At 38.1% G+C, this 16,218-nt stretch overlaps 1 protein-coding gene and 1 long non-coding RNA gene across 13 annotated transcripts in view; one reads left to right on the top strand and one right to left on the bottom strand.

Moving 5' to 3' along the window:
* PPP1R13B (protein phosphatase 1 regulatory subunit 13B) overlaps positions 1-16,218 on the top strand; it is an 82,524-nt gene that overhangs the window by 36,153 nt on the left and 30,153 nt on the right. For 11 of the 12 annotated variants that reach the window (XM_072986714.2, XM_078383818.1, XM_078383817.1 and 8 more), the window contains exons 3-4: positions 1,143-1,262; positions 4,907-4,971. In XM_072986714.2, the coding sequence (XP_072842815.2) occupies positions 1,143-1,262; positions 4,907-4,971 (185 nt within the window). Of the gene's footprint in view, positions 1-1,142; positions 1,263-4,906; positions 4,972-9,723; positions 11,194-16,218 lie in introns of those variants that run through there. The other variant, XM_072986718.2, reaches the window with a different exon arrangement.
* Positions 1,197-7,855, bottom strand: LOC110087340 (uncharacterized). Its single transcript, XR_013540846.1, has 4 exons — positions 7,745-7,855; positions 4,765-4,869; positions 3,159-3,219; positions 1,197-1,332 (listed from the first exon to the last, which is right to left on the bottom strand). It is a non-coding gene; the product is annotated as an uncharacterized LOC110087340 (long non-coding RNA).

Genomic DNA, 16,218 nt, shown 5'->3' with positions numbered 1-16,218 from the left:
GCCGCGCTGGCCACGTGACAACGGAAACTGTCTTTGGACAAACGTTGGCTCTACGGCTTGGAAATGGGGATGAGCACCGCCCCCTAGAGTTGAACACGATTGACTGAAATGTCACGGGGAACCTTTACCTTACCTTTAACATTAGCTATTGCAATACATCACAAATATAATCTTAGAATAATGGTGAAGAGTATACGATGAAATAAAGTTAGATTTATAAATTAAGAAGTTGTATACCTAGGAAGCCACTGGTTCACTAGCTCAATGAATTGGAACTCCTGGCTGCACTGTGCCTCCAGAAAAAAAGAGCCAGTTGTGTGGCCTTCAGAAAGCTTACATGATCCCAGAGCAGCCCCAGAGAAGGCATGATAAAGCACTTCTAAGTACTTTATACCTGAAGAACCCCAGTTCGGAATCAGTGGCGTGCATGTTGAACTCAATGGCACACAGTTACTAATTATATCACGGAAGATACTTGCTATATTCTTTATATCACAGCCTCCAGGACCTTACTTTGTGGGACAGTAAAAACAAAATATTTAGTATGAAGCTGGTGGGCAGCAGTATTAGGTTGGTGAGCTGTGCAGAGTTTGGTAGTGTATAAATTCTTCAGAGCTTGTCTAGAGAAATTGTAACCTCATTCTATATTCTGGAAGACTGAAAGAAGACTTTTGTAGTAGGACCAGCAACATCAATTTTCAGGCATTGTTTCTTCCCCCATTCTACAGCTTCCAAAGGATTCTCCTGGATGAAATGGATTGCTGGGGTTCCCCAGAATGTGGTGGAGGAAATAGGGAACTTTTAATTCCTCTGAAATAGCCACAGCTGGTGATGTCCTCCTAGCTGCATGGCATGTTGTGCAATAGGATTCTAGCCATTGTTTTGAATATGCTTCAGAAGATAATCCATGGCATATCTCTTTAAAAATGTAAATTTGAAGTTGAGTTGTTTTGAAAACTTTAAGACATTATGCTCGGAGGCTAGATTATTCACTTGGACCTACTGATTTGGTCAAAAGTTGTCATTTGCCAAGAAAATAAAGCAAATCTACATTTGTTTTATTTATTTTTACTCCTACCACTGACAAATGTTCAGTGATTTGCTCTGATAATACGGTAAATACTTGTTTTTTTTATATTCAGAACGACACATACCCTTTGATCACATGATGTATGATCATCTGCAGAAGTGGGGACCCCGTAGGGAAGAGGTGAAGTTTTTTCTTCGACATGAAGAATCCCCGACAGAAAGCAATGAACCAGGTGTGCATACTTCTTTTCTTAACATGTTTCTTGTCTCAAGAGCTCGACTGTGTAAGATTGTTTTTGTAACCTGAAGTAAGGCATGGTAATATGATAATTAACAGCTTTATAAGTCAGGATTGCTAAAGCCGCACATAAGTATTTCAGTAAAATAGTAGCCCCCTGCATAGGAACTGCCACTACTGTTTGTCCTTCTGCCCAACATTCCTCATTTTTGCCTACTGTTTTCTTTTATTTGCTTTATCTGTTTCTACCATCAGCCTAATATGGGTCCTTTCCCTTTCATTACCACCCAAATCCTTAGGGAATATTTTCTGTTTTTTTCCCCCCCTCCAAAGCAAAATTTAAGTCTTAATTAGAAATGCTGAATACTGAGAGGAAAACCCAGTTTCTGACCAGGATAAAGTAAAGAGTAAGTGGAAACAAGATATTGAAGACTTATACAGAAGAAATAAGAGGACAACAGATTCCTTTGAAGAGGAATCTTATAATCAAGAACCTGCAGTTTTAGAAAGTGAAATGAAGAAATAAATCACCAGAGGTAGATGGGATAGAACCCATTCTGACAGACATGGGTGTGCCTGGACACTTGATTATTCTAATGTGTGACCTGTATTGTGGGCAAGATGCTAATGTTAGGACAGAATATGAAGAAACAGACTGGTTTACTATGGGCCGAAGTGTCCAACAACAACAAAAATCATAATCATCATCTTAAAACTACATAGCTGAAAAGGACATTACAGACCAATAAGTATCAGGGAGGCACAGTGGGGAATCAGACTCCTAACTCTGGCTCTACAGCTAGATACCTAAACCACTGAGCTATCCTCCCTATTGTGTCAATCTGTATGCAGAGAGCTGGATTAGAGTCAGATGAAGGAAGGGTGAAAGTTTGTGGAAGAAATAATAGTTTAAGACATGCAGATGATATCTTTCTACTAGCAAAAACCAACAATGATTTTAAATGACTTTTGATGAAAATGAAAGAAGAAAGTACCGAAGCAGGACTGCAGTTGAACATTAAAAAGAACCAGAGAGCTTTAATGTTGATAATGAAAAAATTTAAATGTTTAAAGATTTTGTATACCGTAGTTCAACCATCGATTTAAATGGAGACTGTAGCCAAAAAATCAGAAGACTGAGACTCAGAAGGGCAGCCATGAAGGAATTAAAAAAAGATAATTAAGTGTAAGGATGTATCACTAGAGAGCAAGGCTAAGATCATTCAAATTATTGTATTCCTGATTATTGTGTACAGATGTGAAAGCTGTACAGTGAAGAAAACTGATTGGAAGAAAATTAATTCATTTGAAATATGGTGCTGGAAGAGAGCTTTTCAGATACCCTAGAGTCTAGACCGCTGGAAAAACAAACAAGTGGATCCTGACCTTTCTCTAGAACCAAAAGTGATGAAAATGGTCTGTCATACTTCAGGCACATCATGGGAATGCAGGAGTCATTGGAGAAGGTGGTAGTGCTAGGAGAAGTTGAAGGCAGCAGGAAAACAGGAAGGCTTAATATAAGATTGATTGACCCCATAAAGGAGGCCACAGCCTCAAGTTTACAACAGCTGAGCAGAGCTGTTGAAGAGGACAATGAAGATCACTCATTCATAAAGTTGCCATAAGTTGGAGGCAACTTGACAGCACATAACATAAGCAAGAACATATTTATTCCTGCAAGCAAAGCTTACTATCCTTTAAAATTATTTTACCTCCTTTTTGGCAGTGATCCTTTTAGCACTGAACCCTCTACCTTATACACACTGCTCTCCATGTTTAGATTTTTTTTTTGCCGTCTTATGTTTTTTGCCCACAATGTAATTACATGTCTCAAATAATCCACATAACCTTATATTTAAACTTATTTAGTCTGCAGTTATAAGCTTGTTACCTGGAAGCTTGTTTTTGTTTTCCTCTTGCAAGCTGGTTATGGTTCAGTCATGGTAGAATACCTTGGCGCAAATAAAGAACATCTGCTTTGACTGAGGATAAGAATGGCCACTTGGTCATCAGTGCCTTTTCTTTTACTGCCACTTAACCCTTCTTTGAAAGCTAAACATGGGAAGGTTTTTTTTTCAAACAGATAGCACAATGCAAAATGAGTGTCTATTATTTTCACCATGATAGGTGACATTTGCACTGTATTGGCTCTGTATTGGCTCAAATAATAGCTTAGATCAAGGATTTTCAACCATGTCAGTGATAAGTCATAGGATTTTTCATGAAAACTGGCAAGAATTTAGTATCATTCTGTTTTACAATTACTTTAGCAGTTAAGTTTATACTCAACAGTGTTATGATAGTGTTCAACTATTAATGAAATTATTATTTGTTTTTACATAGTCCCAGCAGTCCTAATAGTCTTGCTACTTGCTTATTTCTAAATTGCATGTCCCTTCTTCCCACTTCGTGTCAAGGTCCCATGTCATTACTGTGTCCATCCTATTGCTTTGTCATATGGTTTTATGGTTTTGTGGTGAACACTGCAAATCAAGTCAGGCCCTACTTGCGTTCACAGTGGTAATGCAATTAAATTTTTCCAAACATAACCATAAATAGAAGTGCACAGTCTTAAGATGGGTAGAAAGTTATAAAATATATAAGGTTACTGCTTAGCCTGAATATCTGTGCAGACTATCTGAATTTTTATATATCATAAAAGTTCTGCACTGAAGTGACTAATATCTATTGAAAGAGTTGATTCCCAGCATTCTTCTTTAAACGTATGTTCTGTTGAAGTCAGTGGCAAAGTAGAGACTGTTCGGTTATAACATCAATTCTTGATGGTTTGTTTAGCTTCGGAGTGGGCAAAATATGGTTCTTTCGCCATCATTTGTATGTTTGAAACCATCCTGGTCAACTAACTACAAGCTTACTGTGATATGCGTGTAAGCATCAAATTACTATGCTTTGGAGTTGATTTGCAAATTCATTTTCTATAGACTATGATTCATTGCTTCTTCAAACCCATTGTCCCAGCTTAATCTTGGTTTGTAAAACCTTCCTCTTTTTACCTGTGTAGCTAGTTCTGTTAGACTTTCAATTAAAACAATTGGTAAAATAGTTAAACCTCTTCGTTTCATTTTATTCATCTTTTCTTTCCAAGGGAATAATAAAAACAGTGTTGGGGATTTCTGCAAGGTAAGGGCTAGCCAGACAAATTTCCTCAATGGCTAATACGAACTTCTATCTAACAGAGGGAATAATGTCTTTCCCTGGAACAGAAACACTGATGATGGTGGTTGTTTTTTAAATGAAGAAATATGTGGGTTGAAGCCCCGTCCCTCAGCAAGAGATCAAACGAATTATCATGAACTTGGGTCATGACTATTCCTTTTAAATCTGTGGAATACAATATGATAATTACTAGATATTTATACCAGGTTGGAGCTATTCAGACTACAACAGCACTTGTGGTCATGGTGTAATTAACTGAATTTCCAACACATTCATAAAAAACAATAATCTGTACCGACAGAAGGATAGAAAATATTTACTCCTCTCTTTGACTTCATAAATTGTGTTGTCCAAGTCAGAATATGAGTTTTGTCTTGTTTTGAGGTTGAGGTTGTTGAACATTGATGCTTTAAGTAGCTATTTCACTGAAAAAAACATATACATATTGTTTATTCTTCACAGGCCGTCAGACTCAAAATCAGAGAAATGGAATCAGTACACCTGCAGACAAACGGATCGAAAATGGGGTATGTGGTAAATTGCAAATAAAATAAATGTTATGGCTATTTCAGTTTATTCAGATCTGAAAATGTACTTAAATGCTTCTGAAGCACTTGCAGTGTGAAATAATTGTACAAATTTTACACTATGTTTTATCCACTACACCACACCCACTGTGGTGTAGTGGATAGAATAATGGACTAAGACTCAGGAGACTCAGTTCATATCCCCACTCAGCCATAGAAACTCACTGGGGATGTGGAACTGGTAAAACCAGTCCTTGAATACTGTATTTCACTTACCTTTAAACTCCTACTAGGGTTGCTGTAAGCTGGTTTCAACTTGATGGTGCTTAACAACGTATCAAGAGAAACAATTGTACAGTATTTTAGGAATCTGTACTAAGGAGCTTCTTTTATGAAATTTGCCACACCTCCCTATCACACTCAATATTGTTCTTCTTTTCTGATAACAGTCACCATCCTAAATGCAATAATTCACATAGTACTAGAGTCGTTAGTAAAGTAGGTTAACTGTCTTCTGACATGTTTTACTTTTTGACATGTTTTACTAATATGCAGTTCAGTCATATTTGAATTCCAATTGTCGGCTATTCTTTCTTAAGGGCTTCCTCTAATTAGTCTTCAAACAACAGGGGCAAAAAAGGATCCCACTGCTTGACTGGGATTGTTTAGTACCAGCTGAAATAACTCCAGATGATACTAATTACCTAGATTGTGATAGAACTCTTAGAGAAGAAAATTTCTTAGATGTGGCGGAACAATTCAGTTATACTGGAATGTACTATAATAACATTTTTTTCTCTAGTTGGTGCCATGTAATAATCCTTTAATACATTTAGTTGAAATTTAACTTAAAAACCAATTAGATATTATCTTCAACAGTGATTCTGGTTCAGAACAGGTAGCTGCAGTCTTCTATAAACAGAGAGAACTTTCTAATACAGTGAAATACACTTTTTGATATTCCGTGCCAAAGTTTGTTTTCTCTATGTGATTTTACAAAATATTATAGTTTAAGTGCTACACTAGAATGTTGTGGAAAAATACTGGGGCTGCATGGCATCTGTGTGTATGGAATTATCTTTTGAAATTGGTAGGACTACTTTGGAAATACTACATCTAACAGGAAAAGACATACAGCTATCTCTTTCATTACGCTAAGACCTCAGCTGGAGGAGGTCAAACGCCTGTCTGACCCAAATCATTTTCCCTATAGAGGTCAGCCATATGCCTTTGAGGAAGCACATAGGCAGGACATGAGAGCAGTAGTCATCCCCTGTAGGTGTTCTTGTAGAAAAGAACAGTGCATGCCTATTTGCAAGCAAGACTTATTGAAAATGTATTTTTTAAAAAGAACAAACATGTAAAGAATTAATCTTTAATGAATGAAAGTACAACATGGAAAGCATCCCTTTAATGTAACTGGACTGAACGTGTATAGTGCTTCAAAATGTAGACAAGCTTACAGTAATTATCTGCACAATGACTGTCTAATAAGTCTGTGTACTTTCTGGCAGGAAGGAAAAGTAGATTTGCAGGCTCAGGTAATTAATCAGCTTACTCTTATGTAATTCATTATACTTAGTTTTCATGGAGTGCTTTTGCAAGCTCGAGAATAAATTCAGAAAGACTATGAAGTGTTTTTTCAATATGTTTTTTCAAGAATAAAAATTGTTCTGTAATCCAATGGAATGGGCGGATTCTGCAATGAGATGCTGATAGAATGTTTTAATGTTCCATACAACAGTATGTAAATAGACATGCCTGCTTTCATTCACTATAGCTTTAAAGCTGATGTTATGAAGCTCCTACTCTATTCCACTGGTTTTAAGCCTCTTACTGACTGGTTAAATTTACAGGGTTGTAGGAGTATAGGAAAGAGCCTTCATATTAGGTCAGATGGGGGACATGGAAGAAAAGTCCTTGAAGAATGTGAGGACTGTGAATACATTCAAGCATCTTCTGAGCAATGACAGCACCCTTTCAGCTGATCTTTTCACTCCAGAAGCACAATTGGAGCACTCCTGCCACAAATGAAGATCAGATCGGGCTGTTTGACCATTCAGCTCAGCTAAGAGCTGCAGGAATTTTTTAAGGTCTCAAACACAGATCTTTCCCATCACTTGCTAGCTGTTCCTTCTAACTGGTGATGTTGGAGATTTTGACAGGAACCTTTTGGTTGCAAAAATATATGTTACTCTGGTCCTTTTTGGCTTTTGAAAAAGAAATATATACTTTCTGACCCTGAGTAGCCGCTTTTAAGTACAATTGGATAATTTATAGAACTTTATGTCCAAGAGAAAATACACTGAGGTAGATCTAGAATTTGAAGTACTCTATGAGTACTCGTACCAGGTTGGCACTGAATTCCCAGTATGGTAAAATGGATTGAATGGCAGATTTGGAATCTGGAGAATAGGGTTCAAATCCCCGTTTAGCAATGGAAACTGAATGAAGGAATGGTTCTGGTAAAAAGCTATTCCTTAAATATCTCACTTACCTTGGAAACCCTGGTTAAGGCCACTATAAATCAGTTTTGACTTGATACCATGTAACAACAACAAACCAGGTTGGCAAAAGCTGTTTTCCTGCTTCTTCCTAGAGATACTTTTCTAGGTGTTCTTCTCACCCTACATGTAGCCCCCCTCTGAAAATCCTGAGCTGTGTTGCCTACAAGTAAAGAAGCAGGGAAAGGACAGACTTGACTTTCAGCTGAGGATCACTGATCTCAAGTCTATATACAGCCAAAATACTCTCATATTCTTCCTCTGCTTACCTATGCCTCCATTTTGCTCTTCCTTCCAGTTTTGAGTCTTGAGTTTGCAAGTCCTTGGGGCTAGAATCTGTCATGTAAGAAGATGGTATATGACATTTTATATTAGAATAATGTACCATCTAAATATATTAGTTATCCATAGACATTATATAGCAAATAACATAGTTGTATGATCAAAGAAATAAAGTCTTGTTTCTCTAATTATTACATTAAGTCTAGTAGTGAACCGGGAAGAGATTTAAAAAAGAATTGAGGAAATGATTAGTGTAGTTCAAAGACTGATTCTGTTAAGTGCATGCCTTTTCTAATACACTTCTAGTATTAAAAGAAAATAAAAATACTGTTTTTATTGGGCTTTTACATAAAGAACAGAACAAATGATAAGAATCTGCAATCTAATATTGTATTGTCAATTAATCTGATACAAATTCCTTTCTAAAAATAACAACATGTAATTGGGTTTATGTACTAATAAAATTAAAAATCCATTTTTAACAGTTCATGTTTTCATCCTTTTTTAATAAATGAAGTTGGATGACTAGTACAATGCTGACTTTATTCCTGTGGTGCAGGCCAATTAATCTTACTTTACTGTCTTGCATTGTTTATTGCACCATTTATTTATTATTTATTTATTTAATTTATATGCCGCCCACTCTACCCAAAGGTCTCTGGGCGGCTTACAACAATTTACATTTGTAAATGGCTTACAACTATTTACATACATTGTGGAGTATGCTGTGCTTGAGGTGTGAAGCCATGATCATTTTATCGTTATAATAAAGATGTCCAGTCCATTGGATATTGTGTCTACATCACAATATTCATTGTGACATTTGCACAAAAATGTTTTTCAAGAATGAAATTTTATTGCTGTGTTTACAAGGAAAAACACTTGAAATGTTATATAAATAGTTGGCCTCTACTATTTATGCAACCATTTTTAGAAGGCATTATCTGAGCCAATTTGAGTCCAACTGAGATTTCATATCCTCCTCCCTACCTCCCAGCCTTGTTCAGGAGATTGCTTGCCTGTTTTTCCCCTCTCCTCACATACTGTGCACCTGCAAATCTTTGAAATTAGAATTGGTTTAGTAAAACGCGGCTATATATTTTAAAAACAGCATATTGGTCACATTCATATGCCATAAAGAAGGGGACATTGTTTGCATTATTTCATGTCCTATCTCACATAGGTTTGGATAAGTCTGTTTCCAGTTTTTGTCACTTTGATACCTTATTATGTCTGTTTCACACATTTTAAAATCTGTGTCTTAAAAAAAGTGAGATTTGCATTTCGATGTTTTTATTTGTCATTTATTTCTTTATTTCCCTCCCTCAAAACACGTTTTAACATACTGTTTGGAAGCATTTGTAATGTGTTTGGTAGTTACCTTTTGATCCATATATTAACCCATGAGGTGTGGGTCATAATAGTTTGTATAGGAGTTAAGATAGAATTCCCTCAAAAACTAACAATGGTCAGGCTTGTCTAGAAGGGGAAGCATTTTCCAGGCCAAATTTCTCTTTTAATCTGTTTATCTGCTTTTTATTGTTGTTCTGGTTTCTGCAAATAACAGGACAAAAATTGCAAATTCCTGGGCTATTAAAACATGCTTTGGAGGGAAGGGGAAACTACATAAATGTTCCTCTACTTTAAAAAGCTGATCTGGAAAAGTAGATTAGGAAGGAGACACCCTTTATTACCTCTGTGCAGATATTCTATGCGTACCTCTGGACAAAAACTTACTGTATCACTCACAGTCCGGGAAGAATGTACTTGCTAGATTCTACTTTTTGAATGGAATGTCTCCTGAGAGAGATTCTAGCAGTTGAGCCTTTGACCGGGTACATGCATAGCATGTTCTGGGCTGCCCATCCCTGTTCTGATTACATAAGCTTGAAAACAATCTGCCTGTATCCCATCATTCTGGTAGAAATGTTATAAACAGATGAAAAGTTTGTTTAGAAGTAATGTAGAGATACAGAGGAAATGACTTCTATATTTAGGAGTTTACGTTTGCCTTCACTGTTTAACAGCTGATAATCTTGCCAGCCTATAATCATGCCCATTCTTTCAGTGAAGTGGTTTTGCTGGTGTAGAACTAGATCTAATATTACGATACCATGTCACTACATAGTAGAATTGAGGATAAGGTTATTTTTGAGGGGTTGCTGCATTTTTCTTCCATGTTTTTGAAGTGTTGTAGGAGGAGAAAAAATCAGTTAAAAAAAGTCCAGAGCATTTATAGCTTATTAACAGTCCAGGCTTACTCAGAGAAAGAATAGATCTGGCTCAGAATGGATTCTGCTGGACAAAATAGGCTGCAGAATGGGGCATGACTGAGAGGAAGAAGACCTTCCCCTCTCTTTAGAAAGGAGATAAAAGAGAAGGAACACTCAACGAAGTTGACTTTTAAATATACAGTACTTGTCTAAAAATATACTATAAATTGCAGTGTGGGGGTAGACAGACGAGATTTTAAAGTAGAATTTCCACATATGGGCAAAAGTCAGGCTGCCATTGAGGGAAAGAGACGTAAATAGGGTCCATGTTAAAATTTGCTATAGTATGTATCTGTTAGTTTTGGCAGCACCCAGAGTGAATGGAACTCTCCTCATGAATTTTTCTGGATTTTAATTTTTGTCTTTCAGAATTAAGCATCTCCTTAGTCTGCAAGTGTAGCAAAGAATTTTTGTCTGATAATTATCATGACTTTTTCCAATGCTGTATTTATCTTGTGTAGTCTGCTTCTCCTGATAAGACAGCAGGTTTTGATGCATGTCGCTCAATGTGGCACACTATTACTCTAAACATTGACACTGCTCCAGAGTTAAATAGAGAAGCAGTAATGGCCTTCCACTTTGATTTGATATATAGTTTAGCAGCTGTTTAATATTGCAAAGGGACAGATATAAAGCTTTATATTGACTGAATACTGAATGTTTGTATTTTGAACTTCTCTCTATAATCAGCTGTGAAAGGAGAACTTCCTCACCATTCTACACTGAATATGAAAAGTGCAGTGCATCAAGCTGATTAGAGCTGACAGCTGGCTTGATCTTGTCATGATTAGGTCTTTCACTGCTGGCAAAATCCACTAGCCTTTTCCATTCACTGATTGCTGATGAATGCAGAGAGACAGCTTTCCATATTGATAAAGGATGAGGGGTGGTGTTGGGTTTTATGAGCTGTGCGAGAAGGGACAAAACTTACCTAATATTGATTAGAGCTTCAAAAATTGGGACAGAGTGTCCTCTTTTAAAATGGGGGAGGAATTTGCCAGTGTGCATTTAAAGCAACAATTAACACAATTGTTGTAGTAGAAATGGGGGAGGGGAGAATGGAGTTTAAGCACATTGAAGCAATGCAAGAATTTACCACTGATGGGCAATGCAGCAGAATAAAAGTATATTATTTTGCAGTTACTTGGAAAATTTGGCACCAGGTAATACATGCTTTCAGAATATTTTATTTTGGTGGACACAATATCTTGCAGTTATGTTGTTTCTGACTGAATTTACGAATTGTCTTAATAATCATTTGTAGCATAGGAAATCTAAACTTTGGTAATAATCTCACAAAATTGTTAAAATGTAAGAAATGTACGTGGCAATAGTTGTGTAGTGCCTCATAGTATCGATGAAGTGTAGATTTTTTTTCTGATTGTTTTTCCTCCCAGGCATTGCATCATCTATGTAGACAGTTTCTTTAGCCACTGTATTGGAAAACACATGATTAAGTAATAACTGTGTTATTTAAGAATCTTGTAATGAGTCTTAATCATCCTGGGCTGGAACACATGAAAATATGGTTGTGTTGGGAATGTTCCTCTTACTATCCAGAAAAATCTAGTTTAAAACATTAAGCATTTTAAGCAGATACTAGTCATGTAATGAGGCATTTCTATTACTCATAATTGTTTTGGATTAAAGAATGGTGATAAACAAGAACATTCATATGTTTAGTTTGAACTTTTCCAAAATACAGTATGATAAACGGAGAACTCTATCTGTATTTACCAGTCTCAGAACCTTTAGAAATATCACTTGCAGAAAGAGCTCATGTATAATAGATGGCAAATGTCAGCTTTTTAACTTGGTTTGCTTATGTTTATCTGACTTGTTGGAACTAATTACCCGTGATACTCCTTGGGTTAACTATTAGAATAGGCTAATACGTTATAGCTCTGATTTTTTTTTCCACTGAAGCCAATTTTCTGTGTTGTTTTTAAAGCAAATTATATTTCTAGGGGACCTAGGTGTTAGAGCTCTCCCGTCCAAATAAAATAAAATAAAAGGAAAGGAAAGAGCACTGAAGAAACCCTTGCATTTTATTGTACAGAAGACATCTAATTGTGTTGGCATGTGGTAGGCATGCTAATAAGATTGCTATTTATGTATATCTGCCTGAATTCATATTGGCAAATTGCTTGTCTGCAGATAAAATCAGATACAAGTAGAGAAAGGGTGATCCCACTCCATACTGGTTTCCCTGTTAACTAGTACAGTTTAAGTCATTATATTTGAAAAATTATTAATTTCTTCATAAGGTGGCTATTCATGTTTTAACATGACAATAAGATCATTGGTTTGTGAGTCATGTGTTTATTATTTTGATTTTAATTATGAAAACTGACTGGTTTATCAGAATTTGATCAGCCTGTTCCTTTCCATAAAGCTAAGAAAAGGACTGTTGGTATGGTGTTATAATTGGCTTTTCAAATGGATTCTGCTGCTGGCATTTTCTGACCTGATTTTTAAAAATACAAGACAGAGCTGTGGGTGAAACCATTAAACTGGCAATGATGTCATGTACTCTGAGACCATATAACTAGTTATACCTTCTATAAGATTTAAACATGCATGGTGTCATGTAGTAGCAAAGTCTGCTTACTGTAGGAAATGGTGGCTGGGAAACTGAAGATGACATCCAAATTTAGTTTGTTGAAAGGGATTCTTGTCTTTTAAATTGCATAGTTTAGCCCCTCTACGGTTTTTTGTTTGTTTTTTGTTTTGGACTGTGGCCCACTCTTTCTGATGTATCTGAAGAAGGACATTGCAGACCATAACAGCTCTTCAGATTGAAGAGTAGGTTTTGGTCTTTGTTTGAGTACCAGTGCAGAGTAAGGAGGAGGAAGTGGGATCATCCCAGTCCACAGGCAGAATTCCGATTGTGATTCTTTGGATTTATGCTATTTAACTGTGTCCTACAGATATTTAAGTAGTACAGATTTAGAGAGGAGCATCTCCATAATGGAATTATTTTGAAGAAAGAAAGATACATCTGATGGTTGTTGTGGGTTTTTTGGGCTCTTTGGCCGTGTTCTGAAGGTTGTTCTTCCTAACGTTTCGTCAGTCTCTGTGGCCGGCATCTTCAGAGGACAGCACTCTGTGCTCTGGTGTAGTTGGGTGGGGAGTGCAGTATTTATGGCTGTGAGATAGGCTTTTATCTTTTTCTGTAGATGGGTGATTAGTGTGTCTTGTTGTGGGTGTATTGTTGTGCTAAGGAGAAGAGATTACCTATCACTGTGGTTGATGGGTGTCATTAGCTGGTCTTTTCTGTGTAGTGATCCCCTGTCCTTGTGGCTGGGTAGAGTTTGTTGTCCTTTTGCACACTGTATTTTTGACAGCTGGGAGCCAAATTTTGTTGAGCTTCACACTTTCCTCTTTTTTGTTGAAATTCTGCTGGTGCTTGTGGATTTCAATGGCTTCCCTATGCAGTCTGACGTAGTGATTGCTGGTGTTGTCCAGTATTTCAGTATTTTGAAATAGACTTTCATGTCCAGTTTGTTTTAGGGCATGTTCAGCTACTGGTTGTTTTAGTCTGCAGTGTCTCTCATGTTCTTTGATTCTCGTGTGGATGCTTTGTTTTGTGGTTCCAATATATACCTGTCCACAACTGCAAGGTATCTGGTATACTGCAGTGGTGAGGAGGTCCCTTCTGTCCTTTGCTGACTGTAACATTTGTTGTATTTTTGTGGTGGGCTTGAATACTGTTTGTAGGTTGTGTTTTTTCAAAAGTTTCCTCATGTGGTCTATGACCCCTTTGATGTACGCCATCTTGCAGTAGTAGCTTGGGTATATGTCTGCAATGCTCAATGAAGTGGAAGACCTTACAGCATAGACCTTTAACATTTAGTTAAAACAAAAAAGTATGATATTTTAAAGCTCCCTCTATCTGTTTTAAATTCTCAGATTTGACATACATATATCTGGTTGAGCAAATTGATTACAGTGTGTTTCTGAGATCTATTAATTAACAGTCTAGAACAGTGGATTTTAACTACAGTGGTGCCCCGCATAGCGACGTTAATCCGTTCCGGATTAATCGTCGCTATGTGGAAACATCGCTAAACGGAATGGAAAAACCCATAGGAACGCATTAAACTCTCAGGAGTCCGACCATGGATGGGGTAGCCGGCCACGACGCGGATCCAAGCCCAGGATGCCTGAAAGGCATCCGGATCCCTCCCACCCTGCCCCCGCTGCCGGGATCCGCGTCGTGGCCGGCTACCCCATCCATGGTCGGACTCCCGGGAGCCCGACCATGGATGGGGAAGCCGGCCAGGGGACGGATCCAAGCCCGGGATGCTTGAAAGGCATCTGGACCCCTCCCACCCTGCTACCGCCACTTGGATCCGCGTCGCGGCCGGCTACCCCATCCATGGTCGGGCTCCCGAGAGTCCGACCATGGCGGGGGTAGCCGGCCGCGGGGCGGATCCCGGCCGCGGGGGCAGGGTGGGAGGGATCTGGGTGCCTTTCAGGCATCCGAAGGGGAATCCCGGCGGTGGCCTCGGAAGGACCCTTCGGAAGGGTCCTTCCAAGGCTACCGCCGGCATTTCCCCCCAGCTGAGCGGCGGGGCTCCCGCTCAGCTCGGGGAAAATGCCCCCCCGAAGGGGAATCCCGGCGGTGGCCTCGGAAGGACCCTTCGGCAACATCGCAATGCGATCGCAAAAGCGTTAAACGGGGCACTCGTTATATGAGGCACCACTGTATTATATAAGGGATTTGTCCTCCACATCTTTTGTTATTTTGGAGTATTCTATGGGCCTGCATAGTCATAAGACAGTCTACCTGTTTCCAAATGTTGGGATGAGCAAGTTCCAGTCATCAGTTTAGTAACTCTGTTTCCTGAAAAACCTCTTGAAGAGCCTACAATATTTTTATTTTTCCAGGTATACATACACATACCACGTATACTACACATACCAGGAAACAGTCTGGGGTACATTTATTTGATGGCTGTTGATCATTTTTTTCCTTTTCCTTTTCCTCATTCCCTAATTAGGAATGATCATCTAACCAGCTACCTTTGTCTTTGTGACTCCTGCTCTCCTACACATCCAGGCATCTGCGACACATTGTTAATGTCATGATACACATTTAGCCATGTGAATTTGTTGTTATGTGCCATTTGGCCACCTCCAACTTAACGTGACACCATTAATTAGTGATACCCAGCTTCCCTGCTCATCTCTTGTAAACTCGATCCTGTAGCATCTTTTAGGGAGTCAATCCATGTTTTGTTTGATCTTCCCTTTTCCGCTGCCTTCCACCTTTCTCAGCATTATTGTATTCTCCAGAGAATCTTGTCTTCTCATATGTGTCCAAAGTAGGAGAGCCTCAGCTTCATCATTTTTGCCTCCAAAAATATTTCAGGCTTGATTTGATCTAGGACCCCTAGGTTTGTCTTTCTGACAGTCCAGGGTATCTGCAAAACTCTCCAGCACCAGGTTGATTGGAAATACAAGTGTGTGGATGATCTTGGTCTGGGTCTCCAGTGACATATCCTTACACTTGATAATATTTTCTAATTACTTCATTGCTACCCTTCCTAGTCTCCATCTTCTGATTTGCTGCAGTCTCCATTTGGATTGATGATTCAACCAAGGTATACAAAATCTCAGTATTTCAGTTTCTTCATTGACAACAAAGTTGTGTTGTTCTTCTGTAGTCATGATTTTGTCTTCTTAATGTTTAAGAATACCTTCATATACTTTGCATTTGGATTAATATGAATTTGATATTTGTTCCTGCACTTTCATGTTGCTGTCTGATCTAGCATTATTCCTTTTCAAATGGATACATAGTTTAATCTGTCAGTTTAATCTGCTTTAACAAGTGAAAAATACCATGTCAGGAGTGTTTGCTACATATACTTCAGACTGTAATGGAAAACTCTGTAAATCTGGAAATAAGATTGTATGTTATTGCTGGATAGCTCAGTGCTTTAGGTATCTGGCTGCAGAACCAGAGGTTGGAAGTTCAATTCCTTACTGTGCCTCCATGATAGTGGTTCCACTTGAAGATCTGTAGGATCTCTTCCAGCTCTGCAGTTCTAAGATTATTCTAAGAGAAGCATGGACACATCCTAGGGAACTGTATGTTTGTCAGATCGCATCTCTGTTTCATAGTTTGTTTCCTGCACCAAAGATAGGAGTGTCCACTGGAAACAACCTTGAAATGTAAA

This window comes from Pogona vitticeps, chromosome 1 (genome assembly GCF_051106095.1).
Source record: "Pogona vitticeps strain Pit_001003342236 chromosome 1, PviZW2.1, whole genome shotgun sequence".
Lineage (NCBI taxonomy): Eukaryota > Metazoa > Chordata > Lepidosauria > Squamata > Agamidae > Pogona > Pogona vitticeps.
Note: the sequence above shows the minus strand (reverse complement) of the source record. Positions and strands in the feature narration are given on the sequence as shown.